At 41.2% G+C, this 26,979-nt stretch overlaps 1 protein-coding gene across 1 annotated transcript in view; it reads right to left on the bottom strand.

Moving 5' to 3' along the window:
• ANKRD44 (ankyrin repeat domain 44) overlaps positions 1-26,979 on the bottom strand; it is a 228,991-nt gene that overhangs the window by 20,712 nt on the left and 181,300 nt on the right. The window contains exons 16-22 of the mRNA XM_075069823.1: positions 16,459-16,530; positions 12,885-13,086; positions 5,931-6,009; positions 4,498-4,615; positions 3,415-3,631; positions 2,539-2,626; positions 213-296 (exon numbers count right to left, since the gene is read on the bottom strand). Of these exons, the coding sequence (XP_074925924.1) occupies positions 213-296; positions 2,539-2,626; positions 3,415-3,631; positions 4,498-4,615; positions 5,931-6,009; positions 12,885-13,086; positions 16,459-16,530 (860 nt within the window). The remainder of the gene's footprint in view (positions 1-212; positions 297-2,538; positions 2,627-3,414; positions 3,632-4,497; positions 4,616-5,930; positions 6,010-12,884; positions 13,087-16,458; positions 16,531-26,979) is intronic.

Genomic DNA, 26,979 nt, shown 5'->3' with positions numbered 1-26,979 from the left:
CAGTGCACTGCTCCTTAAATCGATGGTAGCCTTGGACCAGGGACGCAAGCAATCGATTTTGTGATTGCACTGTGGACGCGCAAACCCGATTTTATAACATCGGTTTTGTAATATCGGTTTAAACTACTTCGAATTAATCGTGCAGTGTAGACGTAGCCTTAGACTGATTTGTGAAGGTGAAATGCATTCTGTTCAGTTTCTTGAACTCTTACCTTCCTTTGTCATCTTTACAGTTGACAATGCTGGCATCTATAGCCCCAATGAGCAATGATGCACAATTTTCATGATCATTGATTCTATAAAGGAAAGAACAATCCTTTTTAAGGAAAAATGTCTGTTTTCCACTCTTCCCATACACACTTCATTCCTTTCCCCAACTGTCAGTACATTAGTATTTCTTTCTGTATATTTGTAAGGTGTCCCAATTAATTTTTGCTTTAACAGTATGAGCCTGATCTCAGCTGCTATAAATCAGTGTAGCTCCATTACAATCAAATTGCAGCTACTATTCTGGATTTGAATCACAAAAGAAATAGACACTGGTCCTGCAACTGGCTGTGCACAGCCGATCGCTTCAACGGAGGTCTGCCGACACAAAACAAGCTGAAGGTTCAATGCACTGACTAAATCTTTAAAGCAAAACAAAAACCAAACACACACCTTCATATTCAACTGGAACATATGTCAACGTTTAAAATGGCTATGGGGAATCCTTCTCAGAAGTAAATCCGAACTAGTGGCCCTGAGTGAACTCCCCAAAACTTCTTTAAACCCTTTAAAATTAGTTTAAACTTAAATCACATCTTAGCCTAGGCTCAGATGTGTGGGCTTAAGTGAAAGTAACTTTATTCAAACATTTAAAATATTCACAAGGTCTCGCTATTTCCAAGAAGTTGAGAGGTTGGGGGTGGGAGGGCAAGAGGAGAGAAATGGTGGTCTGTGTTTGGCAAAACATTGCAACACCAAGCAGCTTGTCTCCTGGATCCAACAGCCCTTTAAGCTGAGAAGAATGTTATCCCCTTAGTCTTCAATGAAGTTTTTAATGTTTAAAAATATTAACTGTAATTATTATATGCAACATACACCATTTTATAGTTAATACAGAAAACTAATTTTTCATAGACTACTGTCACTTTTTAGTAGCCTTTTAGTCAAACGACTATTTCTATAGAAATGCGGTCATTTTATGGATGACAATGACCTCTATTATCTGAAACCCAAGGAAGTTTGTTGAGTTTTGGTCCCTGTCTCCGGATTGCTCTACTGGGGAGAAGGAGGCCTTTTAAAAAAAAAAAAAAAAAAAAAAAAAAAAAAAAAGTGACCATTCGGGCTTCAGATTTTATATATCAAGTTTCAGCCAGAAGTGGTTTTATTTTAAGCAGGTTTTTGAAGGGTTCTAGGTTTTTTAATTTATCATTTTTATTATTAAAAAATTCAAGGTTTAGTTTAGGATGAACAAACAGATCATACAAATAGAAAAGCTGACAATTAACTAGAGAAGTGAGAGCAGACCTCTGTACATTTATATAGGATCTGCACATCAGTCATTTCTGGGAGAAGATAATTATACTACCAGCAGAACGAAGAGTTCATAAGTCAGTAATTCTAACCCTCAGCAGGAATCATGAATGTGTGTGTTTGATTCTATAATTCTTAATGATTTTTCTGCTGGCTTACCCCACTCAAAAAGCACATTCTCCCAAAATACTGCATATGCTTTGCCCTAAACTGAGCTAATTTTTTCTGAACGTGATAGTCAGATTTGGAGTTGGCCTGTGGTAATTTACTGATAGTGTATGTTGGCCTAGTTATTGGTATGTTTACTGTATGAATATGTTGGTTTAACTCAATAGAAGTCTGTCTTAAATACAGGTAGGAAGGAGATGAATGGCTCCAGGCAGCCATCTATTAGTAAACACTTTGGAGTTGTTAAGGCACAATGCCAGAACTGCCAGAGCTTTGATGATGATGCCTCCATCTTCAGCCAACCTATGAAACTGGTTTTGACCAGGAATGGCCAGAACCTGGCAAAACAGAAGAACAAAGAACTGTAGCAGAGTTTAAAGGGGGATGCTCTCGGGGCAGAGAGCACTCGAGGGAACCAGACTCAAACCAGCCTCAGCCCCAGGAGCCTGCTGGGGGTGTCTCAGCTCACCATTAGAGGATGCCTGAACTTGAGGTAAGGTAAAACAAGTTTAGACAAATATTTAAATCCTTTTTTCCCTCTAATGCTGCACTCAGAGAGATCAGAAAGGGGACAGAGGTGCATCTTGCTCTGTAATCGTGCAAGTGCAACTTCAGGCCATTAGATGAAAACTGTAACAAATTCATTCAAACTGCAGTAATTCATATGGCTCTTGATAGCACCAGTTTTTCACCACAAGGATATGTACATCATCATCATCATCATCGCCAAAAATCATTTGCTAGTACTATTATCTCTACACCCAGATAACTTTATTGTTCTTATACTATTCAGTTTCTCGATATATATCCTTAAGCAAAATAGCCAGATTTAATATTGATATTTCTACTTACACAGCACAGTGCAATGGAGAGAAGTTATTACCATTAAATTTGCGGAAATATTTCTGTTCCAATAGTACCTCTATGCAATTTTCATTACCTACAAGAGATCAGATGATTTATTGTTATAAAAAGCAAGAGAATAGCACATTTTCATATTAAGGTCACATGTGCACTGCATTTTAGCATTTGAAATAAGCTAGACTGTACTGCATATGTAAGTTCTTATGCAATAAAACTTAAGGAGCATGAGATACTTTTAGAGGAGCTGCGAACTAGACCAATATCTAATTTGGGCGCTTGTTTGTGGGTTGTTTTTTGTTTTTTTTTAAATGTCTCTTGTGTTTTCACACTCTGCTACGACACTTTGCAAAATAGTCTTTTAGATCTTCAGATAGATGGTCAGCCATCTATCACTTTGTCCTTAGAAACTTCGTCTTCGATGTACAGTCCCAAACCACCCTAATGAGACACCACTAAACAAGCCTGTTGTACTGTGTGTACTACAATAACTGGAGGGGTAGTCTCATGCACCAGTGTACAAGAGGTGACCCTTGTAGGATGGAATCCTAGTCTCAATGATGTCAATGGGAGAGATGCCATTAACGTTAAAGGAGCCAGATTTCATGCCCAGCCTCCAAGGGATGGCTCCAGCGTGCGTCATGATTGAGGCATGCACCTAGTGGCTGACTCTGAAGCAAGGTTGCTGTCTTGCTAGAATTTCCCTGCCTTTTGACTTTGAAGGATAAATATAGCAATTTCTTGCTACAACTTCAGAAGGCAAAAGGAGAGAATCTACATCTCAAACTTTTTATGCTGCTAGCCATGTTACTATTCTACTTCCTAACACTAAAGTTTGGCAAAAGGTATAAAAAGAGAAAAGCTTACCATTATAACAAGCCCAGTGCAATGGTGTATAACCTTGATTATCTTTGAAACTACAGTCCTCTTCTGACAGTGCCATCTGCAGTAATTCACTCAACCAAGTGGCATGACCATGAGCTGCTGCATAATGTAAAGGTGTCCTGCCTCTGGAGTCTTTGCACAAGATAGATACTTCTTGTTCCAACAGCATTTGAACGCATTCCTCATGCCCAGTCATAATCTGTTAACAACAAAAACGTGAATCAGCAGGTTGATATGGTGTCAGCACTGTGGCAAAGGATTTGTGAGCTATGTGATGTGCTTTTGAATACTGGATGGCAAGGTTGGGCTCCAGGAAATTGGTGAGAAGCAACTTGCTCCCGAGTGCCTCTTTGTATTGAAAAGCACTAGTACCAGCTTCCAGTTTACCTGACCTTGCGGTTAGAGGATGAGCACCTCCAGTGAAGTTAGGTACAAGTTAGACCATTAGGAGTTTATGGCCGAACATGGAGATTCTTAGAATAAAGGGCGGAGTCCTAAAGGTCCTATTTGAGTCCAGCTGAATGGGCATCAGTCAAGAATGAAACCACAAATACTAGGGAAGAAAGGTTGAGTGAGAAGCAACAACATTACCAAAAATATCAAGTATTTTAGATAGCTGCTCCAGTAATCCAGCTACTGCTATCACCTCTGCTGCCTCTGACACTGATTTGCTTATCTCCTACAATATTTTAATCATGTTCATATATTGTTATCAGTATGGAACAGAAGCTTTAGGCAATGGTTTCTATTTTGTTCTGGTATTTCCAGGGCTCTTATAGAAAACTGTTCACTACATGGTCGTATTTACATGTAACCCTATTAGCTCTCTCAGCAACTGCATCTTGACTGAGGAGCTTACTCTACGAAGAGATTATATCTACCCCGAATCTCATTGCCTCCCACTCAAAACTTATGACTCACTTCTTTAACCCAACGTTCCCATGCTTGTTAATATTTTTATTTATTTACAGTCATCTCTCCATTTAGTACCCCTTTGTTCATAAAAGAAAAGTCATAACCATCAAGTTAATGTGCATAGTTAAGGGTCATAAAATTAATAGTCACCCCTCGATGTAAAGCTGTGCATCCCAGGAGATCGGCGGCATCTACAGATGCTTCTTTTTCAAGTAACAAGGAAACAGCATCAATGTGCCCATATGCCACAGCTAGCATCAGTGGGGTTCTAGAAAATGAGAAGTAATCATAGCTTTAAGAACACATGCCATTTCTACTGTTAACGTATTCTTTGGGGAAGAGGGGCACCAGGAATTCCTGCCATTTTCCACCACCATCTTCATGCCCTATATTCATCTATATAACCCAAATTAAGGTACTTCCGTACAATTTTATTGTTAAGCAATCCAACAAACAAAATCATTATTAACAGAGAAACACATATCTGATTTGTAGGCAGTTTACATTGCAGCATCGTTCAAGCCAGTCCATGTTAAAAATTTGTTCTTTATAACCCATGATTATAGCAAACTGCAGCAGAATATCAGCCTCACGATAAATCACGAAGTTCATTTATGTAATCACCCCCCCCCCCAGTTATTAAGGTAACTATTTATGTAATTTTTAAAAAATCCTGGGCAGAATTGTTTAAGTGGGGAAGCCAATTGTATTCAGTATCTCATTTGCACCAATCATCCCTCAGCCAGACACTGGAGCAATATTTCTTCCATTTCTTTTCAAAATGGGATTTATTCTCCTTTTGCTTTAAGGTTATAGTTGAGGGACTGAAATTGATGCCCTTTAAAAACATGGCATTCATCTGTCTGTGTTTTTCCAGGTGAAATTTTAAAGCCATTCACAATTTCCACGTTCAGAATATACTTGCATCCTCCCTTCACAACTACCCTTTAATAAGAAGTGAAAACCATCGTCATGTACATCATCTCCAATGTAAGTGTTACATTAAATTAATACTCTGTCCAAATAGACAAAGTACACCTCTACCCCAATATAACGCTGTCCTCAGGAGCCAAAAAAATCTTACCGCATTATAGGAGAAACTGCGTTATATTGAACTTGTTTTGATCCTCTGGAGCATGCAGCCCCACCCCATCTGGGGCACTTCTTTACTGCGTTATATTCGAATTCGTGTTATATCGGGTGACGCTATATCGGAGTAGAGGTGTATGTCTTAAAATATCCATGTTTTGGGAGGGGTGAGAGTCTCCCTAGAAACAGCTCAGAAACTTATCAGTTTTTAACTGAATTTAGCTTTAAACATCTCAGAAAAATTGCATAAAGATTGGGGTAGCATCTAAAATGAATAAGTAATAGTTTCCCCTTGCTAATGTTTATTCCATGGCTTTGATCGACTGAATGTGTACTTTGTAACATTTGCCAAATTCTATGAGGAAAAACTGGAACAGTGCAGGAGATGTACACAGGACTGTATTCAGCACTTCATACAAGTACCTATGCTGTGAGCAATTTATGGAGCTGCCATTCGTATCACAGTACTGTATCAAAACAAAGAAAAAACTTACTGTCCTTTGGCATCTGTCACATCAGGGTTGTCTGCAACTTCCAGCAACAGCCGCAAACATGGTGTGTGACCGTTGATGACTAGAAAGAAACAACACATTTACCAGTCTGTAAACATACAAAAACTTATGAAACTAACACAAGAACTGCATTTCAGACTCTGTTCCCTTAAAACACCTATGGTGGGAAAAGACATTCTCCAATGACAGAAACGAACAGTCACGTAATTTTCACTTAGCTTGTGCTCTTGGTTCTGACTGCAGCAAAAAGGATGTTTTTTGTTACATACAGAAATCACAAACAAGCAACACAAAAAAGTATCTGATATTTCTGAGTCACATCTGAAAAGACCCCTACCAAAGAAAATAACATTTCAGAATCCTGCAGATTGGATGAGACAATACTTTTTATTTTTAATGCATTGACAGTTACATGAGAAAATCTTATTGTTGTTGCTTTGACCTCTGTATGCTGTTCCTTGGGCACCTTACTGCTACATGCCCCCACAACTGGCACCCAACAGGCATAAGAACTGACTGGAGACACCCTCAGCTTGTCCCTACAAAACAGGGATGAGGTAACATTGGCAGAGGAGTGAGGGAAGCTTGTGCTACTGTTCCCCACGTTGTTCCTTGGCAGCAGGACATCAAGTGTCTCCCTCCACCCCCCATTGCCAACCTCAGACCTTGCAATGGCATAAGTGTCAAGAATTCACCAATTCTCAAATAATTTTTTGTAAAAGCAAATTTGTTTGTCTCAAGGCTAGTGTCTCCTCCACATTCCCTCCTACTTTCCCCACAGCCTTTGGCCAAGATTGTTAAAAGTGACTAGCGGTTTTGGATGCCCAACTGGGGATCTCAAAGGGGTCTGATTTTAAGGACGTGATGACAATTGGGCCCCTTTAAGAGGGCTCAAACTGGGCACCCCAAATCACCCTCACTTCTGAAATTCTCAGTCTTTATCATCGAAAGATGGCTCTCTCTCTCTCATTTCTCAACAGAGACCTCCCATCTTCCTCTCTTATCCCTCTAGACCCTATCCTTATCCAATGGAGGTTGGATAAGACCCTTTGGACCCTCACAACACAGTTAACAGGGGGTTGCAGTGCACAGTGATTTGAGGCATTTCCTTCTACGTCAGTGCAGAGGGCTAACCACAGCCAAGAATTCAACTTGAGTTTTTCCTCTGTTTTTCTAGTTTAATATCGGATGTCAAAATCATAGAAGATTAGGGATGGAAGAGACCTCAGGAGGTCATCTAGTCCAACCCCCTGCTCAAAGCAGGACCAACACCAACTAAAGCATCCCAGCCAGGGCTTTGTCAAGCTGGGCCTTAAAAGCTTTTAAGGATGGAGGTTCCACCATCTCCCTACGTAACCCTTTCCAGTTCTTCACCACCTTGTTAGTGAAATAATTTTTCCTAATATCCAACCTAGACCTCCCCCACTGCAACTTGAGACCATTGCTCCTTGTTCTTCCATCTGCCACCACTGAGAACAGCCAAGCTCCATCCTCTTTGGAACCCCCCTTCAGGTAGTTGAAGGCTGCTATCAAATCCCCCCCTCACTCTTCACTTCTGCAGACTAAACAAGCTCACTTTCCTCAGTAAGTCATGTGCCCCAGCCCCCTGATAATTTTCGTTGCCCTCCGCTGGACTTTCTCCAATTTGTCCACATCCTTTCTGTAGTGGGGAGACCAAAACTGGATGCAATATTCCACACATGGCCTCACCAATGTCGAATAGAGGAGAATAATCACTTCTCTTGATCTGCTGGCAATGCTCCTACTAATGCAGCCCAATATGCAATTGGCCTTCTTGGCAACAAGGGCACACTGCTAACTCACGTCCAGCTTCTCATCCACTGTAATCCCCAGGTCCTTTTCTGCTGAACTGCTGCTTAGCCAGTCGGTCCCCAGCCTGTAGCACCTGTTGCATGGGATTCTCTATGTCTTAGTGAAGGGAACTCCGTTGCACTTCTGGTGTCCTTGTGAAACTCTGCTCGATCAGAGATTTCTTTTTGGCTCCAATCCTCCAATTTCTCTAGTCACGCGTGGACCCTACCCTCCCTATCCATAAATCTACCTCTGCGCCCAGTTTAGCGTCATCTGCAAACTTGCTGAGGGTGCAATCCATCCCTTCATCTAGATCGTTAATAAAGATGTTGAACAAAACTGGCCCCAAGACTGACCCCTGGGGCACTCCGCTTGATACCAGCTGCCAACTAGACATCAAGCCACTGATCACTACCCACTGAGCCCAACAATCTAGCCAGCTTTCTATCCACCTTATAGTCCATTCATCCAATCCATACATTTTTAACTTGCAGGCAAGAATACTGTGGGAGACCAAATCAAAAGCTTTGCTAAAGTCAAGATATATCATGTCCACTGCTTTCCTCATATCCAGAGAGCCAGTTATCTCATCATAGAAGGCAATCAGGTTGGTCAGGCATGACTTGCCCTTGGTGAATCCATGTTGACTGTTTCTGATCACCTTTGTCTCCTCCAAGTGCTTCAAAACTCTTTCCTTGAGGATCTGCTCCATGATTTTTCTGGGGACTGAGGTGAGACTGACCGGTCTGTTGTTCCCTGGATTTTCTTTCTTCCCTTTTTTAAAAGATGGGCATTATATTTGCCTTTTTTCAATCGTCTGAGACCTACCCCAATTGCCACGAGTTTTCAAAGATAATGGCCAACGGCTCTGCAATCACATCAGTCAATTCCCTCAGCATCCTTGGATGCATTAGATCTGGACCATAGACTTGTGCATGTCCAGCTTTTCTAAATAGTCCTTAACCTGTTCTTTCACAATTGAAGGCTGCTCACCTCCTCCCCATACTGTGTTGGCCAGGACAGCAGTGTGGGAGCTGACCTTGCCTGTGAAGACTGAGACAAAAAAAGCATTGAGTACTTCAGCTTTTTCCACATCATCTGTCACTAGGTTGTCTCCCCCATTCATTAATTTCCCACACTATCCCTGACCTTTTTCTTGTTGTAGAAACCGTTCTTGTTACCCTTCACATCCCTTGCTAACTGCAACTCCAGTTAGGTTTTGGCCTTCCTAATTACACCCCTGCATGCTCAAGCAATATTTGTGTACTCCTCCCCAGTCATCCAAGTTTCCACTTCTTGTAAGCTTCTTTTTTGTGTTTAAGCTCACTGATTATTTCACTGTTTAGCAAACATGGCAGGCAACCAGCTTGGCTTTTCTTTCTGCGCATGGGGATGGTTTGTTCCTGCACCCTCAATAAGGCTTCTTTAAAATACAGCCAGGTTTCCTGGACTCCTTTCCCCCTCATATTAGCCTCCCAGGAGATGCTGCCCATCAGTTCCCTAAGGATGTCAAAGTCTGCTTTTCTGAAGTCCAGGGTTCGTAACCTTCGCTGCTTTATCTACAAAAATAAGAATTTCTCTGATATTTACCATTCAGTAATGGCATAGGCAGAACATGTAAACAGCTCTGCAGTGCAAATGAGTCACTGCTTCACAGTAAAATCTCTCCTTCAGTAGGAACTAGAGAAATCAACACTTTTCACACCAATGTGTGAAAAGTTTTTAGGTAAATGATTAATAGAACAGAAATTCCATGAAACTACATGTTACTTCTGTTAGCACTGCAGAATTCATACATCTCTGTGAGAATGACCTCTGGACTCTGTGTTAGCTTTTGCAGCTACAACAGAATTATGAACTACTTCTGAGTTGCGAAATCTTTGATACGGGTGATGATGCACAAGCCAGAATGAATACTGCTTGTCCTTCAGAGCCCAAACTCAGTTTGCAACTTTGGCAGTTAGAAAAAAACTCTGGTCCTGATTCAAAACTCCATTACTCTAATTTTATGCAGGCTTTGCTCTGTTGATTTAAACAGCATAAGACTGCAGAAGTTCCCTTTTTTTTTTTAAACTGAACACACAGGAGATTGAGTCACTGAAACACAATGAACATGGAAAGCAGCTATGCCATTTGCACAAATAACTTTCCAGAGTATGACCACATTTTAAAGGAGAGAGGGAAACCTTCTGTTGTGACCATCCTCATTACTGCGACATTACAGAGAGGTCAGGCAGACAATCTTTAAGCCCTGACCATGTTATACAAACAGAATCAGAGGTTTTTGGTGGCAGAGTGATTATGTTTTCTCTATCCAAGTAAAATACCAAACTCCCAGGGTGTCTTTTGAGTCTGCAGAAGCTGACTGTGAGCACAAGTCTTCACTAATGCTTCTGTCACATCTTGAAGCTATAATGATTTGCCAGTCTCGGGTTGAATGTGCTCTGGTCTTTGAATAATGTGATGTCATTTAAATACAGTAGTTTTTAAAATGTCACAATTAATGGGAAGGAGTGTGGAAGGGCAGGACCCCCTCTGATTGTGCAACTCCAGATACCATGCTCCCCTTAGACGAAAAATAACAAAAGGTTAAGGCCTGAAGAATTTTAAAACATCAGTACCACAAGGCTCTGCCTCTTGAGCTAACATTACTGCTGAAAGCTAATGGAGGGTCACTAACAGTTCTATCCTCTTTTCAGGTGTCTAGCCACTAGAAGGTAAAATCATTGCAAGATACTGAATCATACATCCAACTTCAGCCACACCACTTGTCTTATTTACTTTTCTGAGACTACTCCCATGCTCAAAGAATAGTCAGGTGCTTAAGAACCTTGCTGACTTAGGTCTAAAGCTTTGAGCAGTTCTGATATATTCCAAGCAATCAAAGGGAGTGGATGCAGTCAATATTTGGTGCATGCCAATACATTACAGCTGACAGGAAAAATAATATATTCAGGCTAAAGACTCAGCTGCGGGCTAACAACCTGTGCACTAGCTGTCTAGACGACAACTTGGGACATCTCCAGCCCACCAGGAGCCTTCAACATGATAAGGCATGACTCTGGTAGGTATAGATACACACTGAAAAATATGAGCAATAAGAAAAAATACTTTAATAGGGCATGGACTTTTTTAAAAGAACTATAAATATATGGAAATAAAGCAGGAGGCACAATTTGAAGATGAGGTGAAAGGAAAGGAAACCAAATGACATCAATACTTATGGCAAACGTATACACAGAGCATGATCTCTCAGTGCAAATCTTATGTGCATACATTACATTTAATCATGGCGTTGTAGGGCGTATATTCTCCTCTTGCATCATATGCCCTATTAATTCTATACAGGAATTAAAGCATGTGATCTATCAAAAGGAAATTATACCCTTATATCTGCACTCAGGGCCGGCTTCAGCGTTTCTGCTGCCCCAAGCGGCAGGGGAAAGAAAAAAAAAAAGCCATGATCGGCATGGCACTTCAGCAGCAGCTCCACCACGCTGCTTCATTCTTCAGTGGCAGGTCCTTCCCTCCAAGAGGGACCTGCTGACGAATTGCTACCGAAGACTCGGATGTGCCACCCCTTGCTGCTCTGCATGATCTGCTCGGCATGGGAAGTTGGCCAGGGGTTGTATAAGGGGCAAGGGGCCCCAGAGGGCAGTCAGGGGACAGGGAACTTGGAGAGATTGGATAGGCATGGGGTCCTTGTCAGTGGGCGGGGGTGTAGATGGGGTTGGGGCAGTCAGGGGACTGGGAGCAGGGGGGTTGGATGGGGGTGGAGTCCCAGCGGGCAGTTAGGGGTGGCAGGTCCCAGGAGGGGGCAGTTAGGGGACAAGGAGTGGCGGGGTTGGATGGGTCAGAGGTTCTGAGAGGGGCAATCAGGGGGTGGGAAGTGGGAGGGCTCAGATAGGTGGCAGGGGCCAGGCTGTTTGGGAAGGCACAGCTTTCCCTACCCGGCCCTCCATACAGTTTTGCAAACCCAATGTGGCCCAAGGGCCAAAAAGTTTGCCCACCTCTGGTTTAATGTACATCACAGGAGTATATCTGAGGAAAACCAAGATTGCAGTTAAAATGTTCTGCAGGTGAGCCACAAAATAAGCACAGCATATTTTATCTTGTGTTGCTTGTTTGCACATATGTTTTCATTTTAAAAATTGTCAGAGAGATTTTAGAGATGTGTGCACATTTTATTCTAAGCAGAAAAAACAGCTGTGCAGGAAGACAAGTAAGTCTGGCCCTGAAAACGAATCCATAGCAAACAATGTACTAATTCTATTTTGCCACTAGAGGTTGCTGTTAGACCATCTCAGTCCATGAGTGTGAGGCACGATGACAAGTAGGTTTATTGTTCTGTTTGTCAACTATACATAGATCAGAGGGGGAAAAACCTGCATATACAGAAATCTTTAACATGTTAAAGAACAGCCTTTAATATGTAAGACACCAATTCCATACTCTGTAATCAAACTACCAGACTTACTAAGGAACACTCAACAAGCGAAGAAGAGAGAGACTATTAACCCTTATGGAACTGGCTGATTCCCAAGAAGTTTATTAGCTAAGTGGATAACACTTAAACTGGTGATTTTCTCTGGGTTTGAGGGGAAATAAAGGTGTGAGGGATGTGCTGCTGCAGAAGGTCACTGAAGATTTCCAACAATGGAAGGGCAGGGTGGGACTTATCTGGAGTGAGTACAAACTACCTCACTTCATCATAAACGGGAATCCACCTTGATATTCAGTCTTTTTTCCTAGTAAGATCTGCCTCATTGCAACTTACTTCTTCATCTGACTCTCTGGCCTGAAACCATCAAGTATGAGGTGGGGTGGAAGAAAACTGGCATGCATCAGAGAAGGGAGATAGGTATGGAAAGAGAAAATAGCTTTGGTGAATGGGGTAGGGTCAGGCTGTGGGGGGAGAATTGGAGCACTTCATGGGGACAGAGGAATGGAAAGATAGTTAGCTCTAGTTCCTGGTGTCAGTTCACTAAGATGACGTCACAATGCTCCAACAGTCAATTAGGTTAGCAATAATCTTCAAAAGGGATGATAGCTAAGCAAACTTCACTACTAACCTCTGTCATGTTATAGGTTTTCTCTCTCAAGAGAGAATACAACTCCACTCACCTGAGGCATGGAGTGGGGTTCTTTTGGTGACGTCATCTTTTACCAAGATGGAAGCACCCTGGCTGATGAGAGCTTCAACACATTCTGCATGTCCTTTAAAGGCAGCCAGGTCCAAGGCAGTGCGTCCTTTCTCATCCTTAATATCCAAGTCTACCAGAGACTGAAGAAGTACCTCCAAGGCTTGATGATGACCATTATAGGCCTAGAAATCCAAACAGGTTATGTTTGGAATAAAGCAATACAGATCTTACTCACTACTCTCCTGAATGAAAAGCACAACACATGTGCTGCCCAGGAATACAATTTTTCATCGCGATAGTTATTTGAACAAAATGGAAACTATAGTACAGAGATACTTTATTATGGTGTTTCATGGTTCTATGGCTCTGAAACTCCCAAGAACATGTGGGTTTTCCCACATGCCAGTGTGAATGGTATAGGAGGCCAGAGGGTTGCAGGTGCCTGAAAAATTGTGTTTTTTAATGACAGAAGAGGTCATAATGAACATCTAGTCTCTGATCTCCTACATGCCACAGTGAAAAGACCCTCACCCAATCATTTCTTCATCAAGTATTATCAAATGTATACAGAAAACTCATTGTAATGACACATGCAGAATATATATATGAGAAGACACAGGATGGTGCAGTGTGCCGCAGAGGTTTGAACAGCATGAGTCAGGCACAGCCACATTACTCAGAAGTAGCAAAGCCACAAATGAGTTCTGCATGCCAGCCCAAACAAGTGCTCATAAAACTTATATCCACATCATCTTTGTATATTCTTTATATGGAATGTAGTTTCAATAAAAAAATATTTTAGACATTTAAAGTTGAATTTACTGGCATAGCCTTCCATGGTCAGGCCAAATTACCTTAGTACCATGAGCCTAATTATTGAGATCTCTATGGAAGAGAAAAATTCTACATAGTAAAATGTACAGAAAAGCTATTTCAGTTACCTATTAATATTGCAGCTTTAGGGTCTCACATTTTGGGGACCTTCTGGCACTAAATGCCAGAGAATGCTTCATTGGAGAAGCCTGCCTAGTGAGCTTCCCATTTAGAAAGGTGTTTGGCCTGAGGTCCAGGACAGGCAACACAGAGTGCTGGACGAATGAGAGGTTTAACATCAACTATCTTTCATCCTGTAAGGGTTAGAAATGAGAGCCAATGTGATATGGGGGATGGGTAGAGAAGAAAACAAAGAAAACTTCTGGCACCAGGTTGATTTAAAAATAAAAATAGTGGCTTGCCAAAAAATGTGGAACTTTTTGGCTAGACATCCCTGAAAGGCTTTGTCTCATGCAACTTTGGAAGTCCACAAGAATGAGCCCCTCCTTTTGTCAACCTTCCCTCCAGCCCTTTCTTTTTAACCCAGACTATTCCATATAAAATCAACTCTAAGAGAATCTTAAAGTTGCACTGGTAAGCAGCCAAAAGTCAGGAATTGCCAAAATTAAGTTTGTAGGAGGTAGGAGGAGGGTGGAAAGGAATTTGAGGGGGGGGGAGAATAAAAAAAGAGTCAAATGTTGATAACATCCATGACTTTTTGCAAAATGTCCCATGACAAATTTGCTGTCTTACATGACATTTTATTGAATGTCTCAATACAACAGGAAAAGGGTCTCCCTTAAATTAGTGAACTCTCTAATTGGAAACAAGAAGATATTTTCTCCCATAGGCTTCTGACGCTTGCAAAAATTATGCACATGCTTACTCTAGTGCTGTGAGTAGTCACATTAAAAAACAACAACAACTAGTCACAGTTGTATGAATTTAAGCATGTGCTTAAGTTTTTGCAGGATCAGGAGTTTGTTTATTTTATTTAGTTGAATTTTAAGATTCCACACCAGCTTTCAGAAAAATAGTTGCTTCAAAAACATGATGCAGTGATCATCAGAAGTCAGGTGTGTGCATATGCTAGGGAACCTGTGTACATCCACCCCTTTTCCAGTTCAGACCCATTCTCATACAGATTATGATGTTCTTTAATTTATATAATAGTCAAACTGATTTGTTGAATAATTTCTTCTAACAATCCTTGGGCTGTGATTTATTTGTGAGTATGCAGTTTGCTGCAAAATCAAAAATTGTGCTATTTTGATTGGATACTGAGGTTATATGGAATGTTTCTGGTCTCTGATTGAATAAGACCAATTCTGTTTCCGGTGCAAAGGTTCAGTTATAAGCTTGTTTATATTTGATGTTTCAAAGAACATGTATGCCAGTAAACTCAAGCAAAAAAGAGGGATGAAACCAGCTGAAGCTTATTCATTTAAGAACTCCAGTGAATATCCATGAAAATTATTTGCAAGGGTCACCCAACTCTAGTGGGCATGAACTACGCTGCTTATCGTTGGAGTCAGTCACATGCTGGGTTGTTGTATTTTTTCACCCTTTGTTTATTTATTTATTCCATTAACACCTGCAGAGTTGAAACAATTCATGAAAAAGGCATACAAGATGGAAACACAAAAGTAAAAAAAACCAACCAACCAACCACTAATAGTCATTGTAGTTCAAAGTCAAGTCTTATTTTTCATCCTTAAACATTATGACTTTCCAAAAATAGCATCAACTAAGGATTAAAGAAGCTAATTCTTCCCCTGGCTAACTCCTATTAACATTAACAGGAACCATACATATGTATCCAAGGGAAGATTAACCCTGAGGACTCAGAATTTCCTGGCTTTTAGGAATGAACCAGACTATTAATCTTACTTAAAGATTTGATTGTCCTCAATATTTACAGCACACCCACTGGGCCTGGTTCTTTTCCAGTTCACGTTGATTTTACATTGCTGTAATGTGAGAAGGATATGGACCCCCAACATTTTAAGTATAATTAGTATGATTATACACCAGCTGTAATATAAAAGATTTCAAAATCATATGTAGATGCAAAAAAAGAATAATCAAGATTTTCTAAAGATGAGTTCCTAAAGTAAGGCTCCTAAATCCTTCTTTTGGGACCATTTTGAGAAGTGCTGAGCAGCTAGCAGTGCCTATTGACTACATTGGGAGCTGCTGAGTGCTCAGCACTTTTGAAAACCCGGCCAAGTCACGTATGTCTATACTTGGAGCTGGGGGTGTGATTCCCAGCTCCAGGCGACTTACCCATGCTAGCGCACTAAAAACAGAATGTAGCCATGGTGGCGCAAGCAACTAGCCACCAAAGTGCATGCCCTCAGAGACACCAGATACATAACTTGGGTGGCCTGCATGCTAGCTCAGTGAGAGCTAGGACACATGTGTCTCCTGGAGCTGGGAATTACACCCCTGGCTTGAAGTGCAGACATACCCTTAGTCAGGTAGGATTTAGGCCTATGATATTCAAAGGAAATTCAGTGTGAGCTGTGCACCTAGCTCCCTTACGTTGGTTTTTTTGGGGAGGGAGGTTGTTTTGTTTCTTGTTTTGAAAATCCCAATCAAGGAAGCATTTTCGAAAACCTTGGCCCTAAGTCCCTTTCCAGCTGTTACAATGCAAGTCTACATTTCAGGTAAAGCTTACTTCAATAGAGGTTAAGTGGTTATTTATCCGATCAAACACTGAACATGTGTCATATACTTACAGCTAAATGCAAAGGACTTTTAGTAGCTACTGAATCTGGTTCATCAAAAATGTTGCTGGTTTTTTCCAGAAGCTAAAAAGAAGAAGAAGAGTTTTAAAACATCTTGCAGAGGATAAACGCTTCCACAGCAACCCGAATCAAATCAGATTACAAGATACAACGTGTTAAAAGCAGGTTTATGGTTACTTTCGTGAAGAGAGAAATGTTTGCCAGATTTACTGTATACCAACTAAAATACCAGGAACATTTGAATACTAATCTTCAAGAATACCCGACTTCTAAATATAAAGGAAAACACTAAGAATCCTACTCCTATACAAATGGCTTTCAGTGCCCAGAGTATGGTGTACTCTACTGTATGTAAAACAGATGTTATTTGTAGTCAACTGTCTAGGGCTACGTCTTCACTACCCGCCATATCGGCGGGTAGCAATCGATCTCTAAACGTGCTTATATCGATTCTGGAACTCCACCAACCCGAACGGAGTTGCGGAATTGACGGGGAGCCACGGACATCGATCCCGCACTGTGAGGACGGTGAGTAATTCGATCTTAGATACTTCGACTTCAGCTACGTTATTCACGTAGCTGAAGTTGCGTATCTAAGATCGATTTTCCCCCGTAGTGTAGACCAGCCCTCTGTTAAATAGATGCTAGATTTAAAAGTCAATCTGGTTCCCACTGAAGTCAAACCACCACTGATTTTAATGGCAGCAGGATTGCCCCCTTAATTTGTTCTCTTTTGAGTGACTATTAACTTGAAGAAATGTGATTTTTTTTTTTTTTTTTTAAAAAACATATACACAGGCTCCAAATGTAGCTACGCTAAATGGAATGATAAAATTAGAAAACAAAAGTCTACATGTGGATCTTTCCAGCACTATCATCACCTATAAGCCTTCCTGGAAATGACCTCCTGTACTAAACAAATTCCTGTCCCAGCTTGACTTTTACTCGGAGTGAGATAGGATAACCTCTGTCACTTCAAGTGTCATAAATTAGCAGGCAGACAAAAATATTTTGTTTGCAGTCAATTCCCATAAATCTTTAAGGAAAGTTTTAATGGGTGTTCATCAGCTTATTGTTGTGACTTCCCCCACAAAATATTTTCCAATTATTTGACACAATGAAGTCAAAACTAGTCTAAGCCCCACGATATTCTCATCCATGTTAAGAGTCCCACTGAAATCAGAGGGATGACTTGCATGAGAAAGGATTACTCACAAAGGAACAAGGGTTTGCAGAGCTGAGCACTTAGCCCAAATTATGAATGATAATAAAACTGTAAGAAGAATGTACTGTTTGTATATGCTTATCAAAAAAGGAGTTACCTTTATAATGACACAGCCAGCACATCTCATAACAAATCATACTTACAGACAGCTCTCAAAGAGCTTTAGAGGCTTGTCAAGTGGGATAACTAATTGCCATCTGAATGGAACATGGCAGCTATTTAACAGCAATAGCAACATTTCACCGGAATTATTCTTATTTATATTACTATAGCACCAATGGGTCATGGCCAGGACCCAATTGTGCTAGGTGCTGTACAGATAGAAAGTGGAGTCCAATAACTTGTCCAAATGAAACTGCAAGGGTGGTGATGTGTTTGTATACAGTGCCAGTGGTGTGTGTGGAATGTTACATTATATATAGAGACAGTTCCTGTCCTAAGGCATTTATGATCTAAGACAGGGGTCTCAAATATGCGGCCTGCGCCACCTCGAGGCCAGGGGTGGGCAAACTACACCCATAGGATTGCCCCCTCGAGCCCTGCACCGCTCTGTGAAGTGGCTGGTATCACGTCCCTGCAGCTGGCCGGCCGGCTGGGTGAGGCGGAGCCAGGGCCATAGCAACAAAGAACGTGGCCCCCTCCGAACATATGTCTGGGGCCCCTTACAATGCATAAACTGGAATCCGATATTTATTTTATATAATATACAGGGTTCATATTATGTATACATAGGCCTACAGTGTACATGTATTCCGTATTTACGCAAAGTGCTTCTTTCGAGCCTTGTTCTCCGCAAATTGGTTAATCAATGCGTCATAGTCCAGAGATCTGGCAATCTTGTTTTCGATTGAGATAACTGAAAGCGCAGAAAGCCTGTCATCTGTCATGGTTGAGCGCAGGATATTCTTGATCAGTTTCATTCTGCTGAAGCTCCTTTCAGCACCAGCGACAGTAACTGGTGTGGTCGGAAGAATTCTGATGCAAATGCAAAGATTCGGATATATCTCCTGAAGGGCTGTTCTTGTATATGTACGTTAAAAAATTGTTTGCTGTGACAAGTCCTCTCTCTTTCTCGATGACATAAATAAAACGATTCAATTCCATTATGAGTTCGTTGGCATCAATGTCTCCCATTTTTTCTTTCAAAATTTTTGCTGCGATTTCTCCAGTTCATTTTCTCTGTGACACTGCTTCAGGCTGTTAGCGTTATACAGAAATTCAAACAACTTATACCACTCCACGAGTTGGTCAAATCACGACGAAACAGAAGATATGGCCTGATCAGTGAGAACAAGAAAGAACTGCGATTTGAATTTTTCTTCGGCAGAAAGACGACTTGAATCATCAGCACATTCGTAATCAAACATTCTCTTCTTACGTCGCACCCTGGTTTCTGGAAACACCTGCTCAATACCCATATGCTCTGCTATTTCACGTGCATTTGTGACCACAGAGTTATATCCTGTATTTCGATAAGTCTTCAAAAACTTCATTCCTGGATCATCAGTCAGTGGTTCAGATTCAGATACTTCTTTCCCGGCAGCAGCTGGAATATCTGTCACAGTTTATTTGGTAGAACAACTGGCTTCACCTTCGACCTCACTTGAAGCATTTCTGGATACGATTCGTCGCTGCTAGCGCTGTCCGTTTCATGTGCCTGTACCTGTATGTTGGATTGCAGCGCAAAATATGTTGACAACTTTGGAATTTTCTCAAGTTCCTTCTTGGCATCTTTTGCTGCCTTTCATTTACTAGCTCAGCTCTTATACATTCTCTTAGACATCACAAAGCACGCTTCTGCGTTGGAAACGATAAAAAAACTAAACAACTAAATTAATAACATTTATCTGCCGACCGCCATTATGAACGCAAATACATATTCTTTGAATGGGTCCAATTAAAATTCGAAACTGACCAACAGACAACTGATGTAGCCAATAGCATTATGATGCATCATAATGACTTCACGTTTTTGTCAGTAAAACCGACATGGATTGTGCAATAGCGTCAATAAATGTCACTTACTTAGTTATACCTTACATTTTTTTTGCCACTTTTAGGGGCCCCCTTCCTTGTGGGGCCCCCTCCGGTCGGAGGGCGCTCGCTATGCCTCTGGGGGGAGCAGAGGGCTCCGTGTGTTGCCTTGGCTTCTAGGCACCGCCCCCCCGCAGCTCCCATTGGCTGGGAATGGGGAACCGTGTCCAATGGCAGCTTGGGGGGGAGGTACCTGGAGGCGCGGCAGCAGTGTGCAGAGCCCTGCTTCCCCCTCTCCCAGGGGCCGCAGGGACATGGTTCCAGCTACTTCCCAGAGTGGAGCAAGGCCGAGGCCAGCAGGACCACCCCAACTCCCTGCCTTGAGCCCCTTGCCTGAACCCCACTCCCCTCCTGCACCCCAACTCCCTGCCCTGAGCCCCCTGCTGCATCCCACACCTCTTCTGCATCCCAATCCCCTGCCTGCACCCCAACCCCCTGCTGCACCCCAACTCCCTGCCCTGAGCCCCTTGCCTGAACCCCAGCCCCCTGCTGCACCCCAACTCCCTGCCCTGAGCCCCCTGCCACATCCCACACCCCTCCTGCACCCTGAGCCCCCTGCCGCACCTCAACTCCCTGCCCTGAGCTCCCACCATGCACCCTCTGGGGGCAGGGTGGGGGTGGAGTTGGGGTGATGACTTCAGGGAAGGGGTTGGAATGGGGGCAGGGAAGAGGTGGGAAGAGGCGGGACCTCATGGAAGGGGTAGAGTGGGGCAGCGAGGGGTGTGTGTGTGTGTCAGTGATGTGGCCCTCAGGCCAATGAGCTAGCCCTCATGTGGCCCTCGTGGTCATTTGAGTTTGAAACCCCTGATCTCAGATGAGTATGGATATGACACGAAGAGAATGCTGGAGGAAATAATATCAGGTAAGAGTTGATGGAAAGGATGATGGGTAATTAATAAATCTGTGGGGCTGCAGAAGCCACGACAGTTCTTTTTATAGTAGTTTATTTTTATGATGTAGATAGATAGTTGAGGATTTGTCGGAAAAGGCGACTTTCAAGGAGGAGAAGATTTTGTGGCATACACAGGATGAGGGGAAACACTCCAAGCATATAGGGCAGTGTGGAAGAAGGTCTGAAGATGCTTGTAAGAGAGGAGATATGCTGTAAAACACAATATCAAGTGTTTCCCTGATGTAACGCCATTGACTTTAAGAGTTACACCAAGAATAAATTTGACCCATCATAACTATCCAACATGATTCCCATCTAGCGTAAACAATCTAGTCAAATACCACAAAGATTTGCATATGTATAATTCTACTGTAATTCTAGGAAAATAAACTGATTTTATTTACAAATACATGGTTAGTTAGTGTTTTAGAAAATATTAAAATTAGGAAAGAAAAATATGTTAATGTTGGACACTGCTGATAATTCAATATTCACGTATGTTAACACAAAATATACTCTTGCAGATACAGGCCTCAGTCATGCAATTTGAATCTGGAATCAAATCCAACTCTGATCTTTCAGAATATTGGGTGATGTGGGGATGGGTGTTAGGTTTAGTGTTCCAGCTCATCTCTAATTCCTACTTTGTTTTCCTCTCTCTTTATAAAGTTATTTAACCATTTATGAAAAAATCTTATATTTAATAATCTGCATTTGATGACAACTGGGATTATTGTTAAGGTGCCTTTTTGATATATCTATTTTCTTTGGAGAAATTTCCCAGCAAGCAGCCAATATATATATACACATTAGTATTCAGCACCATTTTAATCTAAATATTTGGCCAGTAGTAGTCATGAGGTATGCTCTTGTACACATGATTAATTTGAATGCCTATTTTCTCCAGTGGGTAATTAAACCTCTAAAAATAAAAGTGACCACTAAATCAGCACCCCTGTCTGCTTAACACTTATTCCTTTTTAATTAAATTCCTCCCATTTATTGAACATCAAACCTCTACATTTTGGGATCAGAACCTTAACATGGAAACATCTCCCTTTATCTGTTAGGAGGCTCTAGAAGTCTTTGAGCAAGAGAGATAATTGTCTTTAGAACAGAGCAAAATTAATTTGCAGATTGCCAGAATTAAAACTCTAGATGAACAAACTGCAGGATTGGAGAGCTCTCACAAAAGGAATCTTAGTGTCTTAGAATTAAAGCATCTTGGATGCTGCAGACTAATCTTAATGAACTTACTCCTCAAAATGCTGAATTTATCCATCATAAAGTCAAGCATAAACACAAATTTGATGGTAAACCTGGTAACTCTCGGGGCTCTCAGATACACAGCTGAAAATGCAAGACAAGAAATTTATAAAAAAATAAGCTTAAGAAGTTCAAAGAGATACAAGTAATGATTTTTGAGTGCATCTTGCTACGTGTAATTCTTCATACTCATCAAGGCTAAATTTCCACACGGATTCTATAGAACTAAACATTACACCCACAAACCAGACAAAAAGGCCCAGGTCCATGTTACTGTGCAAAATGTCTCTGCAGTTAAGGTTTTGTCAGTATTTCCATGACTTTATAATTTGTTCATAATAAATTACAATTGTTCATGTGCCTAGACAATGGGTGGGGGGAAGGTGTTTAGACCTGCTCCCCACACACACATTTTGGGATTCAATTAACAAATAAAGGCAACTGAGTTTGGAACATAAGCTCATTTATCTCACTTTAATAAAAGTGAATAAATTTAGTTACGGTGCAAGACTATTCATTAAAGAGATATTCAACAGCAGTATTTTATCTCCAGCTCCATCCCATCCTTCAAAAGAAGTTGTTGACACTCCTGTTATTGCCACATTTGTCATAACAGGTAAATGTAAAGTAATGGGTCTATATGGAGCGCATTTATAGTTCTAATTCCATAATACAGTCATCATGCATTATATTTGTGCAGAAATTATATACAATTAGGTATTTTTTAAACACATGTGAATTTAGTGCTCATGAAAGGTGACAAGACTGACAGCCCTGGAGACCAAAATGCTCTTAACGAACAGAACTTGCAAAGTTTGGTGATGGCTGTTTTTTTGTGATGTGGACACTTGTCCACTGAAAACAGGAGATAGACGAATTTATTTCACACAAAACCATCCAATAACCATCAGATGTTAGCAACTTTTGGACACTACTGAACTGGACTAAAACCAATACCTGACTGTGAAAGGCTTCTCATATCTCATTTCTAATCCTCTGAGCAATCTAGTCCTCTTAGTTGCTTACTAAGTCGGCTTCTACAGCATTTAAGCCTGTGTCAATAACTTAACATCATAGAGAGACATTTTAAGTAAAAGTGGTGAGTGACACTTTTTAAAAGATTAAGGATAGGATACCCACTGCTTCTACTTTCCCTCACTTGATACAAGCACCTTTAAAAATGGTCAGTTTATGTACAAAGAGTTGGAGAAAAGGCTTCATTTTCCTTCACAACTGGCCAACCTCTTCTGAGCCAACTGCAGGGCTTTTTAGTAGCATGATGCTAGTTTCACAAAGCTGGTACAATGTAAGCAAACTCTTTGGCAATGACTTAGTTATGTTTCTGATAGTTAATTACCCTGTGAAGCTGTTATAAATTCTATCCTGTCTCTCTCAACTCTGTGCCACAATTAGTAATACACCTCTACCTCGATATAACATGAATTCAGATATAACGCAGAAAAGCAGTGCTCCGGAGAGGGGGCGGGGCTGCGGACTCTGGTGGATCAAAGCAAGTTCAATATAAAGCGGTTTCACCTGTAACGCGGTAAGATTTTTTGGCTCCCGAGAACAGCGTTATATCGAGGTAGGGGTGTAATTATAATTCTTGCACTGTTTTTTTTTTTTTACAGTAGGGGTATTTATTGACATCAACAGGATTTGCTGCCTGTTTGAATCCTCTGGCTATAATAATGGATTATGATCAATTATTGTCTAAGTTTTTCTGGTTCTCATATAACACTTGATACAGGATGGTTTATATGCTTCTTCTTACAGACTACATAGTATGTTCCAGGAATTAGCTCTGGTAAAAATAAGAAAAAGCTCTACATGGCATTCTGAAATTTATAATCATCATTAGACAGAATGGCAGATGAACAGTTTAGTCACTCATAAAATGTTTAAATCGGGCTGCTGAAAGGAAGAAGTTAGAAGCAATTTCAGTCCATACATCTCACAATGAGGGGTGCTATGTTAAATCATACAATAGATAGAAATACATGGTTGCAAACAAGATCTGACAAGTTCAAAAGTTTTGATGCACGGTATTATGCATGTTGTTGGTAACTGTGTTAATTAAAGGTCTGATCCAGCTCCCATTGAAGGTAATGAGAGCCTTTCCATTGACAGGCATCTGACAAAGTGGGTATTCACCCACGAAAGCTCAAGCTCCAAAACGTCTGTTAGTCTATAAGGTGCCACAGGATTCTTTGCTGCTTTTACAGATCCAGACTAACACGGCTACCCCTCTGATACTTTCCATTGATAAATATCCCACTCTACACTGTAATACAACTTTTATATAGATATTCAGAGTTACATTCAAATATGAATATTTTAAATACGTTAATGAACTTTTTCAATTAGTATGATTAATATTAATCATATAAAATAGCAGACCTTTAGGCTAGACAAGTCTAACGTGATAATCTAGCGGAGGTATTTATTTTGAAAGGGTTTCGAGCAAATAGTATGTGGAAATTTTCACACTCACACAGAGCTAATCAGAAGGCAATTAAGACAACAGAAATATTAGAACAGTGCACTTTTGCATTAAAAAATTATGTACAGATATAACTTCTAATACATGAGGTCATCCAGAACAAGCAACTAGTTACGATTTCAGAATGCCACTTTCAAAACAGAGCATAAATATTAGACTGACATGTAGGTTTGAGACTGATCTCCCCTTCTCCATTGCAATATGAAGACCCAAGCACTGTCTACACTGCCGGAAAAACATATTAGCCAAAGCTGTGTTTAAATATAGCTCTTGCTGGCTAGGTGTTAACACAGGCTACGTCTAGACTACCCGCCGTATCGGCGGGTTAAAATCGATTGCTCAGGAATCGATATATCGCGTCTCATCTAGACGTGATATATCGATCCCCGAGCATGCTTATATCGATTCCGGAACTCCACCAACCCCAATGGAGTTCCGGAATCGAGATGGGGAGCTGCGGACATCGATCCCGCGCAGTGAAGACAGGTGACTAATCCGATCTTAGATATTCGACTTCAGCTACGTTATTCACGTAGCTGAAGTTGCGTATCTAAGATCGATTTCCCCCCCATAGTGTAGACCAGCCCACAGTTTCCTAGCCAGCATAGACAGGACAGAACAAATTTCAGCATGGTTAGAGCTAGGTAGTGCACAGACTAATAGAATATTAGCCTCTGTACCATTCTACATCAAAGGGAGGACATGTTTTAGCTTCAGAGTTCATTCTAAATTAAAGGGCTACATTCAAAGCTGATGTATAAAGTGATACAAATTACACATCAGTAAGTAGGGGGTAAGGGTATCTATACTAGAAAAGCTGCATAGGTTTAACTAGATCAAGTCAAACTGGTGTGAACCTCGATTCAGGAAAAGTACTTAACCAAGGGCTTCTTAACGAAAATCAGGATCTTAAATAAGACTAACTCTTTATAAATCAATTTAGCTCATGTCATTAATTTAGCTCAGTAATTTACTGAATTAATCTAATGCAATTTAAAGATTAAATAAATTTAGGTGCCTGTACAATTCAGATTTACACCAGTTCAGTTAGATTGATTTCAGTTTTGATTCACAGATTAACCAGTGCAATTTTTCTAATGCAGAAAAGGCCTATAGAGATCAAGAGGCTTGAAGAAGGTGTAAATTGAAATAGAGTTGGAGATAATTTAAATCTGAATCTTTTGTACATACTCCTGGTTAGCTGATTTTCCTGCTATGCTCCTTTCTTTTCCACACTGTGTGTGTAAATTACTTAGGGCTTGTCTACACTTAAAGCACTACAGCAATGCAGCTACACCGCTGTAGCGCTTCAGTGAAGACATTACTTACACAGATGAAAAGGGTTCTCCCGAGGGTGAAGGTAAGCCACCTCCCTGAAGTGGCTGATCAGAGAGTTCATCCCTTGACCTAGTGCTGCCTACACTGGGCGTTAGGTTGGTTTAATTGTGTTGCTCGGGTGACATAGTTATACCAACCTAATTCCCTAGTGTAGACCAGGCCTTAGAGTCCCATAGGGCTTGGCTACACTTGCAAGTTAGAGTGGATTAAAGCAGCCCTGGGAACCCTAGCTCACTACCCGTCTACACTGGCAAGGCACAGAGAGCGCTCTGATTCCACAGCTAAAGTGCTCCTGGTACTCCACCTCGGTGAGAAGATTAATCCTTGGTGTGCATTGGCTGAAATGCCCAGGCGTCAGTGTGAACGAGGTGTTGCATTACTGTGCTCTGATCAGCCTCCGGAAACGTCCCATAATTCCCTTAAGTCAAGTGGCCACTCTTGTCATTATTTTGGAATCACTCCAGGCATGCCAATATGCCCTATGAAAGCTCCATTTCTGACAGCTGGCATGCTTATCTGTTCCGAGACAAAGCAACCATTACTGTGGAATGCTGTGTGTGAGAGAGAGGCGGGGGAGGAGGGTCTGTTGCTGTCTGAACTTACAAGACAGCATGCTGACATGGTTTCAGCCCCCCCAAAAACCCACTCCTCCCCCCACATACACACAACACACTCCTGTCATACTCCACCGTACCTCCCTCATTTGAAAAGCACATTGCAGCCACTTGCATGCTGGGATAGCTACCACAATGCACTGCTCTCTGTGGCTGTTACAGGAGCTGGTAATGTGGCCACGCCAGTGCGCTTGCAGCTCTCAGTGTGGACAGATTGCAGTGATTTCCCTACTGCACTCTACAAAGGCTGGTTTAACTCAAAGTGCTCTACATCTGCAAGTACAGCCATGCCCATAGATTCAGACTCACTTCTGAAATGGTTCTGTAGTTTAAAAAAACAAAAAATAAAACAAAAAACCCCTAGAAACTGTAGATTTTGCTTCACATTACCAAAAGCAGCATTAATTTATATACAGAAAGTGACATACCAATCAGATACATGTGACTGATCCACTGGACTTAGAAAATGATACTGATTGAAGAAAAGCAAAATATTTTCAAGTGGAAGCTTGAAATCTAGTCTTTAAGCAGCAGCAATCAGAAGGCTTGATTTAAATAAACGTGACGCACATGCATTTATTTGACGTACATAGCATGCTGGCTAAGAAATAGTGATTTTTCTGAGTTCATAACAGAGTGA

This window comes from Chelonoidis abingdonii, chromosome 10, assembly GCF_003597395.2.
Source record: "Chelonoidis abingdonii isolate Lonesome George chromosome 10, CheloAbing_2.0, whole genome shotgun sequence".
In the NCBI taxonomy this organism is placed as follows: domain Eukaryota; kingdom Metazoa; phylum Chordata; order Testudines; family Testudinidae; genus Chelonoidis; species Chelonoidis abingdonii.
The sequence above is the reverse complement of the archived record's forward strand: the minus strand, read 5'-3'. Positions and strand labels throughout refer to the sequence as shown.